This window comes from Watersipora subatra, chromosome 4 (assembly GCF_963576615.1).
Source record: "Watersipora subatra chromosome 4, tzWatSuba1.1, whole genome shotgun sequence".
NCBI classification, from domain to species: domain Eukaryota; kingdom Metazoa; phylum Bryozoa; class Gymnolaemata; order Cheilostomatida; family Watersiporidae; genus Watersipora; species Watersipora subatra.
Window position 1 is genome coordinate 56,035,816 of NC_088711.1, and position 13,874 is coordinate 56,049,689.

Here is a 13,874-nt window from a genome sequence, read left to right on the forward strand (position 1 = left end):
GTTTTATTAGAGGGCAAGCAGTTGTGCATTACTAGCAACGCGGGTAAGTCTGGTAGGGAATATCTGTGTTGTAGCTAACAATATGAAACTTTGTAATTTGTTGTCTGGCTGAGCTGGTGTCAGCAGTTGCTCATTGATATTTTATTAAACTACACTGGAGGGTGAAGTGAGACTTCAAGATCGACAGCTGCTAAATTTCTAAGAGAGATAGAAATAAGTCTGTGATGCTTGGTTGGAAGTTTTGTTTGTTCATTGCAACTTCATTCACTGCTTCCTCTGCACTGGTTTGATCAAGTTGCTTCGTGTTGGGTAGAAGTTAAAACAATACAATAGAATGCTTTTAAAGAACTAAAATCTCAACCTTACATGGAAAGCAAATTTTATCATGAAGGTTTTAAACCTGTAGCTATCTTGTTTCTTCCTGTGTAAATAGCCAAACAGGGAACTTGCATCACCTGTGATCTTGAGCGAGTGGAGTTGATAGGACATAGCAGCTGCCGTTTTTTTAGAAGACTTGATTTGTGTCAGCTTGAATGTGATGATTCGCTGAAGGGATAAACTCATAAACATTTTCTAGCTCATTCTGTCATTTGCTTCTTATTGATTCCAACAGATGCAGTATTGAAAGATTGGTAAGATCAACACATTAGTATCTCACAAAGTACACAAAATAGTATTTATTTGTGTGCGGTGTATACCGGTAAATTAGGTTAATATATATACGTTAATATACCGGTATATTAGGTTAATATATATACATTAATATACCGGTATATTACGTTAATATATATACGTTAATATACTGGTATTATAGGTTAATATATATACGTGAATATACCGGTATATTAGGTTAATATATATACGTTAATATACCGGTATATTAGGTTAGCATACATCTGAAAAAGTTGAATGTAAATTCCGTAGTGTAAGAAAGTGTTGAAAACTACTGTTTCTTACAATGAATGATATGGTAACGCTTTTCACAGATTTAGCAAACATTTTGCTTTTGATGGAGAAATTATATCTGTTGCATTTCTATAGATCAATGTTTTCAGAGATAACAGTTTAAAGACTGTGTTTGATGACAATAGAATACTTTGTAATAACAAATCTATATTTACTTGTTATTTGTAATAACAAAGAAATAACAAAATGACACGGGGCTGGTATTTGTTGGACATGAACTAACTAGAAAAGTGAACTTAGTCTCACCAAGTGATGGGATTAATAAAAACAAATTAACAAAATAATGCCTTTTGTCTTCCATCTTGGGTTAGTTTGCAAAACGTGTAGCTCATGCTCAACGGCTCTTTAAAATTTCAGTTGCTATATTGTTCTACTTGTGGTTAGCTCAACTCTGTGGTGCACATCTCGACAATAGCGTAGATGCGTCTGAATGTAGGAAGGGTATTTGAGTCTATAGAGTGTGGGTGTAGCCTGATTACATAGTAGATTTTTGTGTCTCTACTTACGTATGAGCGATTCATCGAGCTCGGGACAAGGTGTGTCTCCGGTAAACATCATTTTCTTACAAGCCTCTCATCGAACAAAAGATAATTCGAAATTCAATATGGGGTTATTTGCATTGTCTCTCGTCATGTGGTTCTTGTATGATTGTGCAATTGGGCCTCAATAAAGCTTCAAGTCATCATATAATGCTATTGTGTTTTACAACGAGGCCTCGGTACAGCTGGGTTATTCTGAGACGGGGTCGAGTTCACATTTTAGACTAGTTAACTAAGGGGAAATTTTCTACTTTATTAAGCCTTTCTTTGAAGTCGTGATGACATTTGATAACCATTTTTCCATTGTTTTGCAGTTCAACTTCTACCTCTTTCTAAAATCCCTTGTTACATTTACTTTGGTCGTTTATGACATGCTTTTAAGGCATGAAAAAGTTGACTTGGAAACTAATTTTTTGGCAACGTCCATCAAGCATAGTCGATACACGTTATATTGAAGTCTACGAGTAATAAATATAACAGTTGATAAATTTGGCATGATAATCATGTTTGCAATAATTTTTGGAACAAGTGATGAAATTATTTTTGCTTTTGTCCTTGATTAAGACATCTGAACTCCAAACAAGCCTTGACATTTTCATGTGAGTCTAGCCAAACAAAATAGACTCGTTTTCTCAAAAATTTTCTAACAAAGTTTTTTGTCGGACCAACATTAGAACAAATGCCTGAAAGATTTCTACAATAAAATGATTTTTACAAGCGATCTTTTATCAATTATCATTGGTTTTCTTTTGCAGTATAAAGCTGAGACACTAAAGACTCCTATATTTCCTTGAATTATTCCAGTTATGGGTTGTGACGGCTGTGCACGAGGTATTCTCTTAGCGTTTAATCTACTTCTCTTCGTAAGTACCTCCACCTACTATTATACTGTTGCTTGATCAATACACGTGGCTATTCTCTATAGGAACTGTAAATAATTCATCCCACTCAGCCCTACATTGTTCACTTGTTTACTAATACCGCACTTCCATCTTGTCACATGGTTGATGAGTCATTGTTTAGGCGTGTGATCATAATAATACAATCATATTGCTTGTGGTTATCCAATCATATCCCTTTTATCTTATATTGCAATTATTTATCCAATCATATCTTTTGTAGCATATTGTCAGTGGTCGTTCAATCATCATGGTCATTCATAGTGGTCATCCAACTATATCCCTTGTCATTAAGTAAACATTTACAAATTTTATACATGCTATTCTACCTAATTCCATGGTTTTTAGACAAATGGAATCTAAACTAGCTTGAGTTATGAGAAATTTTCTGGTAACATTTATAGTTAAAGTTGAAAAGTGAGTTTTTAATGAACTTGAACAAAACTTTTGTCAGCGAAATCGGGGGAATATTAGTCATTAATGTGTTCCATTTCAGGACATAAAACCTTCAGATTTATCAACTGGCACCAAACATACTTTGGGCCAATTATAAATTACGTAATAATCTATTTGTTTAAGTTTGAACAATGTGTCTTTACAACCATGTTTGGTTCAGCACGACTCGTGGAATAATCGCATTTTGAAGGTTCGAGCCTGACTTATTGATTGCTCAAGGTCGAATTAAATGCGTGACTTAGGTTGTTTTGTTCAGAGAATGTTTCTAGCAAAGTTCTTTTTGTTGGCAAGCATCACTGTGACCGATCTGTATTATTTGTTCTGAATGACCAAAGCACTAAAAACAGATCATGCCTATTCAAGTTCCAGCAATTCTTTTCCTAAGCATCGCTAGCGTTTCTCATAAACAACAATCTGTGTGGCTATCTATTTTTATAACCTCCGTAATGTTGTAGTCGATCTGTTTTAGCTTATCAGCGTAGCGTGCCTCGCTGTTGGAATTTGGGTGCTCATTGATGGCACCGTGTTCCTCCAAGTCCTCAGCAATATTCCTAATTCAGATGTCTATGGCAAACTAATTTCTGATGCCGCTTACATTATAATCGCGACTGGAGGCGTCATCTTCCTCATATCTTTCTTGGGATGCTGTGGAGCTTGGAAGAAGAACAAATGCCTGCTTGTCACTGTGAGTTTTTATAAATCTTTCTGTTTTTTTGTTTACTCTGAATGTTTTATAACAGGGTAATGACCAATGCACAGATATAGCCTAATTTTTTCATTCCATTCTGCAGAATTACGAATAATAGGCTTCAATAGAGTTGTACCATAAATGTGTAATAGAATGTTATAGAAAAGATCACTGATGTTTAATAGAGCTATGCTTTGTTGTACACAAATCTTCGTCTTAGTTCAACGACTTGATGTTTCAAAGGCTACTTTCTATACAATATCAATTTTGAGAGCAAAGCGCCATCTGTTCACAGAGTGTTGAACTCTGTGGGTGATGCAATGAAGTGTCCTTGGCCTCTCTACAGGCATGATGTGAAACATAACTTGATAAATTTGCATCTAATATGAGGTTTTGCAAACATTTATGGCGCGAATGCCATCCAAACCATCTTATTTTTCAAATGGCTTATTTTGGCTACTCATTCTTGTCTCTTGAGCTAGCATTTGATGCAAACTTTGAAGTTCATAGCGCTAAAAGCTCAAAGGCCATAGAGTAGACCTTCTGAATATCATTGGGTGAGCACAAGTCAATCACCATTTCAGCAACCAGCCCATTGATGCTATCATCCTATCAATTTCTGAAGGAGAATCCATCAATTTCATGCACTGTAAGTTAATTTCATTTTGGACAGTATGCCATCATCGTCGGAATCCTACTTCTGCTGCAAGTGGCTGTCGTCGTGGTTGCCTACTTCTTTTACGACAACGTGATTTCAACAATTAACACTCAGCTTGCCGGCACTCTCAACAACTCTTACGACAGCAAGTTTGAAGCTACCAGCGATCCTGCTGTATTCAGCTATACCCCTGGTTCCATCTTCTCAAAGGGTGTTGACGCAATCCAAATTGAGGTTAGTTGGAGTAATTTTATGTTTCCGAATCTCATTGCCTGTAAAGTAATTAGTTGACAATTTCTCTTTTCACCGGTCATAACCAAGTACTTCTCTTCAGCTTGTCACTAGGAACTCTTTTTAAAACGTCATTCAGAAGGATGATGGTTGAGGTGTTTATCAACATCAGTTTAAAGGTCATGACCTTTAGCGTGCTACTGTAATAGTTACAATGTTTAATCAATTTGAGATTGAATGTTACCTATTGGATTACAAATGTTAACTTAATTAAACGAGGTTTTAGGAGTGACTTGTTACGTTATTCTTGCTTCTTTATAGAGACAAGACATTTTCACCTACTCTGATCAAAAAGCTGTAACTGCCCGCATATACATGTATATCCACATACATGCCAGTATAAAAACCTTTTATTTCTTGGTTTTCCTACTTTTTGTACACGTGACAAATCACAAGATATTAGCTTTTATGTTTGCATCAACGCTGTGGTATTTCTTTCTTGTTAACTTTCTGCGTTAACTTTCTGCATGTTAACTTTCTGCATGTTAACTTTCTGCATGTTAACTTTCTGCATGTTAACAATTCAATCACCGTGTCAGCAATCAGACCATCAATGCTATCATCCTATTAAATTCTCAAGTGAAATGTGTCAATTTTATGTTTGTTAAGTTCATTATCAGTTAATAGTTAAACACATAGCATGGTAACTGTTAACATGTTGTAGTTTGCATGTTGTGGAGTTAATAACTACACAGACTATCCAACCGATATGTTCCCACCAACTTGCTGTAACTCTTCTGAGTTGAGCAATGGTGGCCTTAAGACCCTCCTAGACAGCCTGTGGGCCGAAACTATAACCACTTACACTCTCAATGATGCTACCTGCTACCAGAACTCGACTGCGATCGACATGACTCCAGTATGTATTCACAACTAGCCTCTATGTCTATGAGTCTAAGCGCAGTTGCATGGTCATTGTTAGACATCGATACCAAGTTATAGTGCTTTTGGTTTCATCATTGATCATGAAGAATCAGAAACTCCCAATTAGACTTATTCAAAAATAATTCAATGCATTGAAAATGACATCATTTTTATGAATGGGAAGCAACTCATTCGTTTTTCATCACATGTCACATGTCACTACATGTCATTACATGTCACACATAGCTAGCCCTATCTTATTGCCTTTGTTTCATGTCACACATAGCTAGCCCCATCTTATTGCCTTTGTTACATGTCACACATAGCTAGCCCCATCTTATTGCCTTTGTTTCATGTCACACATAGCTAGCCCCATCTTATTGTCTTTGTTTCATGTCACACATAGCTAGATATGGTTTTGTTGTATTGGTTAAAAAACTCCCCCTCCTTGATGACATTTCTGTCAGCACGGCACATTCTGTCAATGCTTTATTGTTAGCTGTCAAATGTAATTCATGACACATTCTGTCGGTCTTTGATAGCTCGCTGTCAAATGTGTTGCATGACACATTCTGGCAGTCCTTGATAGCTAGCTGTCAAATGAAATGCATGACATATTCTGGCAGTCCTTGATAGCTAGCTGTCAAATGTAATGCATGGCACATTCTGTCAGTCTTTGATTGTTAGATGTCAAATGCAATACATAACCTCAAAGTAGAGTTCAACTTCCAAAATTGTCACATTAGCCTATCATATGAATGGCTATTTTCAATTAACACAAATTAATTGAATTGTGATAAACAGATCATGTTTTCCTCGTGGAACTAGTGTGATCAGGAACTACATTAGTGTGATCTTTGGATCATTATGAGTGTCACTTGTACGCTTGTTTACAGGGTTGCTCAGACTCCATTGCAGAATTTGTGCGACAGTATGGTCTGATTATCATGATCATAGCGGGCTCCACGATGGCAGTGCAGGTAAGTCTAATCATTCCAGTATGCTTCAAAGCTTGGCAAAATATGGTTTCTGTAAATAAATTTCTGAAATAAAAATGTAAAAAATTTTGGCTGAAAATAAGGTTTCAAGTCGCTGCCACATAATGTAAACGTTGAAAAACCGTGTAGATAATTTCTATAGGCTAACAAATTAGAAATAGTTTTCATTCTAATTTCATTTAGAAAACCAGTTTTTCAGTGATTAAATAACTTTGAGCTAGCAAAATTTGAATCAATGAGCAGAACGTAAAGGTTTATATTTGTTATTATAACTATTTACTAACAAATTTCAGTTATTTTATCATCCGTCTAAAATGGATAATTTTGATGGAGATTATTTCCATAAATGACATTTTGCGCTAGGATATAATTTTCAAGCATAAAAATATGTCTCCTCTATTATGCTTACTTCGATGAAAGGCTGTTGGCCCGAATAACTCTTGATAGGGACAGTTTTGTGAGCAGCTTGTCTTTTCTCTATTCTTCGTAGTGGCTTCAAAAAACAGCATTTCTTCGAGTTAACATTATTATATGAATTATGCGAAAATATGTAATATTTGCTATTCACTCAATGGCAAGATGTTCATATGCTTCAGATTTTTCTAAAGTTTGTTAACCCTTGTTTGTTGTGGTGGCCTACCTTTGCACTGACTGCTTAGTGTGAATGCTTGTGGTTTCGCACCTGCTGGCGAGTTATTTGATCAATTTCCATGTTTATTACCATGAGCTCATATGCATGTATGACGCTCCTCTATTCCTTGCTCAAAAAGTCAATAGAGTAGACATGAATCACTCTGTCGTGTGTTGGTGGTATGACACTACGAGATATTAGATAGAAGGCATTTAACACCTTTTTGTAAATACTATCTTTCCCTTATCAGATTAAGAGTTTTTTGTTCTTTAACTTGTGTTCCCTCAACTTTGATTCCGGTCTCCTATTTGTTCTTTGTGCATCGATTACTAGCTTGGTCGAGTTTATGTATTTCTCATGTTTGAACTTTTCTCTTCTGGGATCTTTGGAGAATGGTCTTGTTTTATATATCACTGTCTAAAGATAAATCAAATTGAAGCACCTATAATATGTGCAGTTCATTTATTTCTTAGCTGTGAGATTTTCAACTCATCACCACTTCGTTTCGTAGTGTGCACAACTCCCTAGGTAGCAGATCAAAGGCAGCTTATATCTATTCACCTATTGAAGTTGCTATCATGGCAGCAACTCACAAGTCAATCATGTTTTTTGTAGCTGTTGCTAGTTATCATTGCATGCTGCCTCTTCTGCGCAATCAGAAACGACGAAACCAAAGTCTAATCATTGAGAAAGAGAATACAATGGACTCACTTAAAATTTATAAATCTCATACGTAGTGATCAATACTTTCTTTTTTACTATGATATGTTCACTATATTTTATTTATCTGTGATGTCGCTGTCTTACATTTGTATTCCTTTTGTAACAATTCTTCTCCCTACTTGTGAGTGTTACTATGGCAACGGAAAACATTCTGCTGTTTAATTCCTCCTTGTATACTTTGCACACTCCCTATCGTACAATATTTTACCTTTTTAACACCTTTGTGAATGTTTATTTACACTTGTAACATGACTCAATATATATATTTTAAATATAGTTTATAATATAAAATATATTGTGGTTTTTCATTTCCTAACCTTCAAAATTTTTGTGATAAAGAATTCGTAACCCCGATGCAGCACTCACCTTTGGCACTCTAACTCTCTCCCAACTGATAAACTCCTCTTCATGTACACGCATGTACACTCATCCATGTACACACGCATGTACACTCATCCATGTACACACGCATGTACACACATCCATGTACTCATCTATACATCTTACAGATTGTCCTAGTCATATTTTCAATCTTGCTTCGCAAAGCTATTGCCAAGGAAGAAGAAGAGGAGAAAGAGCGTAAATAGAGTATGATATTGGTAATGTCAGACATCATATTCATATATCTACAAACATTTCAGTGTCTCGAGTGTTTGCTCCAATGTTAAGAGTTGTCAGGTCATTTAGGTAAAGTCATTCATCAGATAGAAACAGTCACAACTATAGTTCAAGGTTGAAGTGTTCTCCAGTAAGTTTAGATTAGCTACAAAAACCGGTGTGTGCTGATTTTAACTCAAATGCTTGCTGCTTTTATGCTTTGAATATGGCGGACATGATTTGCTTTAGTTAGCGCTTGCTGGCTTCTGCTTAACCTCAGTGTGTGATGTGAATTGCTAGCCAAACTAATTCTCATTTTTTTTGTAGTTTATTCTTATGATCGTCGCCTGCTGTGTCGCGAAAAAAGTTTCAAATGAAGAAAATAAAGTGTGAAGAACCAACATTAAATTTAGCCACCCCTTCCCGTGTTAACAAGGCAGTTTTATATAATAATACAAATAATTTATCATAATTTTTCTATTTGTTTTCTTTGAATGTGGTCATGCATAATTATTGATATTTTCTAACCATTATGTTACATCTATAAACTGATGATTTTTGCTTTGTCTGTGATGCTTGTTTAATCCGTCCAATAAAACTATTTCTGGAAATACTCATATTAAGGTGGCATCTGATGATGCCTATTTGCTGTACACAGACAATACTTTGATCTGTTTCCAAAACAAAGTTTTTTTATTTTTGTGTATAAATTATACATGACTAATTGTGGCACTCAACTATAATGGTGCTGAAAGTACCTCCATGGTCCATCCGCACATGTTAACTCATGTCCTCTGAGACTGTAACAACACGATTGGCAAGGTTGTACCGCATGCATAACTATTATGCACTTCTTCCCAACAAAAGCAAGCAGCAAACGTTTCTCGCCCCTGGGTACAAACAATGATTATCTCAAAAGTATTCGAAACGTGTACGGAAAAGTATTTGTAAAAATACATTAAATAATTTTGTTGGTATGCGCAAATAATAAAAAGACTTGAGAAACCTTTTTTCTTTTTTTTATAAAAAGAATTGAGAAATCAAGTTTTTAGTGTTTCTGTTGAGAATAGAACTCGTCAAATGGTCTATTGCTAACATTGGTACTTTGTTTAGTTTGCACACAATGCATCATGCTGATAATGCGCACAATGCATCATGCTGATAATGCGCACAATGCATCATGCTGATAATGCGCACAATGCATCATGCTGATAATGCACACAATGCATCATGCTGATAATGCACACAATGCATCATGCTGATAATGCACACAATGCATCATGCTGATAATGCGCACAATGCATCATGCTGATAATGCGCACAATGCATCATGCTGATAATGAGCACAATGCATCATGCTGATAATGCGCACAATGCATCATGCTGATAATGCGCACAATGCATCATGCTGATAATGCGCACAATGCATCATGCTGATAATGCGCACAATGTATCATGCTGATAATGCGCACAATGCATCATGCTGATAATGCGCACAATGCATCATGCTGATAATGCGCACAATGCATCATGCTGATAATGCGCACAATGCATCATGCTGATAATGCGCACAATGCATCATGCTGGTATTGCACACAATACATCATGCTGATAATGCGCACAATGCATCGTGCTGATAATGCGCACAATGCATCGTGCTGATAATGCGCACAATGCATCGTGCTGATAATGCGCACAATGCATTGTGCTGATAATGCGCACAATGCATCGTGCTGATAATGCGCACAATGCATCGTGCTGATAATGCGCACAATGCATCATGCTGATAATGCGCACAATGCATCGTGCTGATAATGCGCACAATGCATCATGCTGATAATGCGCACAATGCATCATGCTGATAATGCGCACAATGCATCATGCTGATAATGCGCACAATGCATCATGCTGATAATGCACACAATGCATCATGCTGATAATGCGCACAATGCGTCATGCTGATAATGCGCACAATGCATCATGCTGATAATGCGCACAATGCATCATGCTGGTATTGCGCACAATACATCATGCTGATAATGCGCACAATGCATCGTGCTGATAATGAGCACAATGCATCATGCTGATAATGCGCACAATACATCATGCTGATAATGCGCACAATGCATCATGCTGATAATGCGCACAATGCATCGTGCTGATAATGCGCACAATGCATCGTGCTGATAATGCGCACAATGCATCATGCTGATAATGCGCACAATGCATCATGCTGATAATGCGCACAATGCATCATGCTGATAATGCGCACAATGCATCATGCTGATAATGCGCACAATGCATCATGCTGATAATGCGCACAATGCATCATGCTGATAATGCGCACAATGCATCATGCTGATAATGCGCACAATGCATCATGCTGATAATGCACACAATGCATCATGCTGATAATGCGCACAATGCATCATGCTGATTATGCGTACAATGCATCATGCTGATAATGCGCACAATGCGTCATGTTGATAATGCGCACAATGCATCATGCTGATAATGCACACAATGCATCATGCTGATAATGCACACAATGCATCATGCTGATAATGCACACAATGCATCATGCTGATAATGCGCACAATGCATCATGCTGGTATTGCGCACAATACATCATGCTGATAATGCGCACAATGCATCATGCTGATAATGAGCACAATGCATCATGCTGATAATGCGCACAATGCATCGTGCTGATAATGCACACAATGCATCATGCTGATTATGCACACAATGCATCATGCTGATAATCTAATACTGAAGAAGGTTGTATGTCAAGAACTGTTTATGAAACAGTGAACTGAGGTAAGGCTCAGGTTGAAACCAACTGCCTGTGTGGAATGGCAACTAATTATGGTGTGCTACAGTTAGAGCGTAGCTGGAATCTTCATAGCTCAAATTTGAAAGCTAAGTAAAATGTGGAGCTCTGACAGTCTAACGGTTTTTAGAAAAAAATCGAAGCTTATCAACTTATTGTAAAAATGGCAACTTTTCAACAGCTTAACCTAACTTCCGGAAATTTAGTGTAGTGACTTTTTCAGATCATCAGTGGTGGTAAGGTTTGGTAAAGTGATAAATTCTACCCGAGGTAATGACACATTTGTCTGGGAACTTTGGTCACGCCCTCCATTTCTAAAATACATGTCTATGAGCAAATGACTTCAACACCTTCAATCTATAAACATTGAACAAAATAGCAAATTCGACTTGTTTTCCGCGAGAATTCCAGAGGTAAGGAATATTTGCACTAACTGAGCAGTTATACCCTTGCTTAATGAGTTTTATAAACTGAGGGCTAGTTTATGATACTTTATACAAAATAGCTGCATTTTAGTAGCCTTAGCCCCTAGAAAAGCCGTATATATATTTTAAATCCCAAAAACATAAAAGGCAAAGGAAGACCAACAAATTTAGTATGTTTGAGCAATTTTAGATTATAAGAGAACTGGATTTATTTTGAACAACAATGTTATAATAACAATTTTTTCTCTTAGCCATCTTTTGGTTTGAAGGGTTTACCTTTTGATCTAAAAAGGACTCGTGCGGCCTGCGCAGAGCGTAGTACAGAAAGCACTAAACACTCTTGAAACTAGAAACTGCTGCGCTCCATCAAAAAGTTGTAAATGAAATATATATCTTTATTAAATGAATGTTATTTTTTATTTTGTTTATTATTACTGTAATTTCAGCATTATTTGCATTATTATGTTGATTAAATTAAAAACCAATTTATGGATTATTTCTCCACTGATTTATCAAAGAGTCAGATGCAATCATCAAAAGAGCCACATATGGCTCGAGAGCCATAGGTTCCCTACTCCTGATCTAGAGCCTTGCTCTTCAAATCATCCTTAAATTTCTATTCTGCATTAGTACAGAACACATAATACAACTTACCGGTATAAAATCTATCCAAGCTTGCCTATCGCCTCTAAAAAGATAAACAGGTTTTGATAGACTTGGATTTTTCATGTATACTGGTGCTACTAGTAGTATCAAAAAATCAAATGGTTTAATCGTTGATTTGAATAAATAATTTTTTGAAAACATTTGTGATCTTTTTCCTGTTCTTGATTTTTTTTGCCAGTTTGCAAAGAACAGTGTTTCTTGACAAACAATCTTGCGTTGATGTGTATGTAACAACTCTGTAAACACTCCTCTATCATGAATTATCAAGTGTGATGGAGACAATTGACTGCATGTGTAATACAATGCTACAGGAGAACCTTTGAAGTTGAGACCTATGAGTTTATTTAGCATACCTCTAAGCAATAGCAACTGTAACAGGTACAGTTTTCTCTTATTACTCTGTTTAATAAATGAAATTATGACACCAAACTCTTTACTACAATCAGCTCAAGTGCAAGCATCGCAAGAGTTGCTCTCCAAGCTCGGTTTCGCTCATTCAAAAATAAGAAACCCCGGCGCGATGCTGACAAATTGGCAAGCGAGTGTTTATATTTCCCATGATCAACCGCATCGATCACACCAAAAAGAAAGTGTTTAAATATTTTAGTACCTTTTTATGTCTGTTTTTCATTAGTACTTCATATGAAACTGCTAGTAGCTCAACTTTACTAACTTACATGTAGTTTGTACATTATAATTTTATATGGCTGTTGAATGTAATAAGATATAAGAATTTTTTAATTAAAGCGTGTAAGCCAACAAGGCTGAAAAGTGGGTCAACCAGCATTCTGATGTGCGATGCAATACACTGACAATTTACATGAGCAAAAAATAAAATTTATCAAAATATCATAAACAACTGAAAAAGAGACCTAAATCATAAGTCCAATTATTTTGATTTTATTGAAAAAATCATTACGTTTCCAACCTTGGTTTGCAAGTTGGGTTTGGTAGCAGCTAAAGGGATGACTAGGGCGTTCACGGCCTATAAGTGGTCACTACAGATAAATGAGCCCTACTACAGTAAATGCACTATGTGATGGTTTGGGGTAAATTGAGTATCAGATACAGTTGCGGAGTTTCTCAGACTTATTGGGTTTAAGTTGTCCTCAAGGCTAGCAATCAATCTTCAATGCTGTGAAGCCAACAATGCAAACTGTGCAATCTTGCCTACAGACTGCAAAGTAGATAGGCAATGAATGCAGAGTTTGTGAAGAGATAGACTGTGCATGTGTAATAGAAGGTCTAGAAGCTATAGATCAACTGTCGTTTGAACAGCCTACTTTAAAAATGCACTCAATTTAGTTTGTACCTTCAAAGTCTTGAGCGCTTTCACAAACTGAAGACAACTCCTTCCCAAAGGTTGAAAATGATTCTTTCCCATCAAGCGTTGCGAGTAAAGAATCATAAGTAAGTATCTCCATTTGAAAAATAACAGTCCATCATGTATATGTATAGTGTATGATGGACTAGATGGGCTAGTTGTTCACTCTATTAAGATGTAGTGCTTGTATGAATTTCTTCTATGACAGCTGAATAAGCATTCAAGTCAAGACCACCAACTGCCGCACAGAGGTGGCATGCTGTTCATCTGATACCAGTTCACAATAGTCATAATGCATAGTTAGTAAATTGTTATA

At 36.4% G+C, this 13,874-nt stretch overlaps 1 protein-coding gene across 2 annotated transcripts; it reads left to right on the forward strand.

Moving 5' to 3' along the window:
- On the forward strand, positions 1-8,927 carry LOC137393667 (tetraspanin-18-like). 2 transcript variants are annotated; one of them, XM_068080308.1, is made up of 7 exons: positions 1-43; positions 2,261-2,368; positions 3,330-3,545; positions 4,222-4,440; positions 5,162-5,356; positions 6,258-6,341; positions 8,638-8,927. In XM_068080308.1, the coding sequence occupies exons 2-7, from the start codon at positions 2,312-2,314 to the stop codon at positions 8,701-8,703; spliced, it is 837 nt and encodes a 278-aa protein (XP_067936409.1). In that variant the 5' UTR covers positions 1-43; positions 2,261-2,311; the 3' UTR covers positions 8,704-8,927. The 2 variants fall into 2 exon arrangements, with proteins under 2 accessions (XP_067936409.1, XP_067936408.1); XM_068080307.1 differs by lacking the exon at positions 8,638-8,927 and adding an exon at positions 7,606-8,032.
- Positions 8,928-13,874: the final 4,947 nt, after the last annotated feature.

Coding starts and splice junctions, on each gene's coding strand:
- LOC137393667 (XM_068080308.1), top strand. CDS start 2,312: ATGGGTTGTGACGGCTGTGCACGAGGTATTCTCTTAGCGTTTAATCTA. Junction 2,369..3,329: donor CGTTTAATCTACTTCTCTTC/GTAAGTACCTCC, acceptor GATCTGTTTTAG/CTTATCAGCGTAGCGTGCCT. Junction 5,357..6,257: donor CTGCGATCGACATGACTCCA/GTATGTATTCAC, acceptor GCTTGTTTACAG/GGTTGCTCAGACTCCATTGC.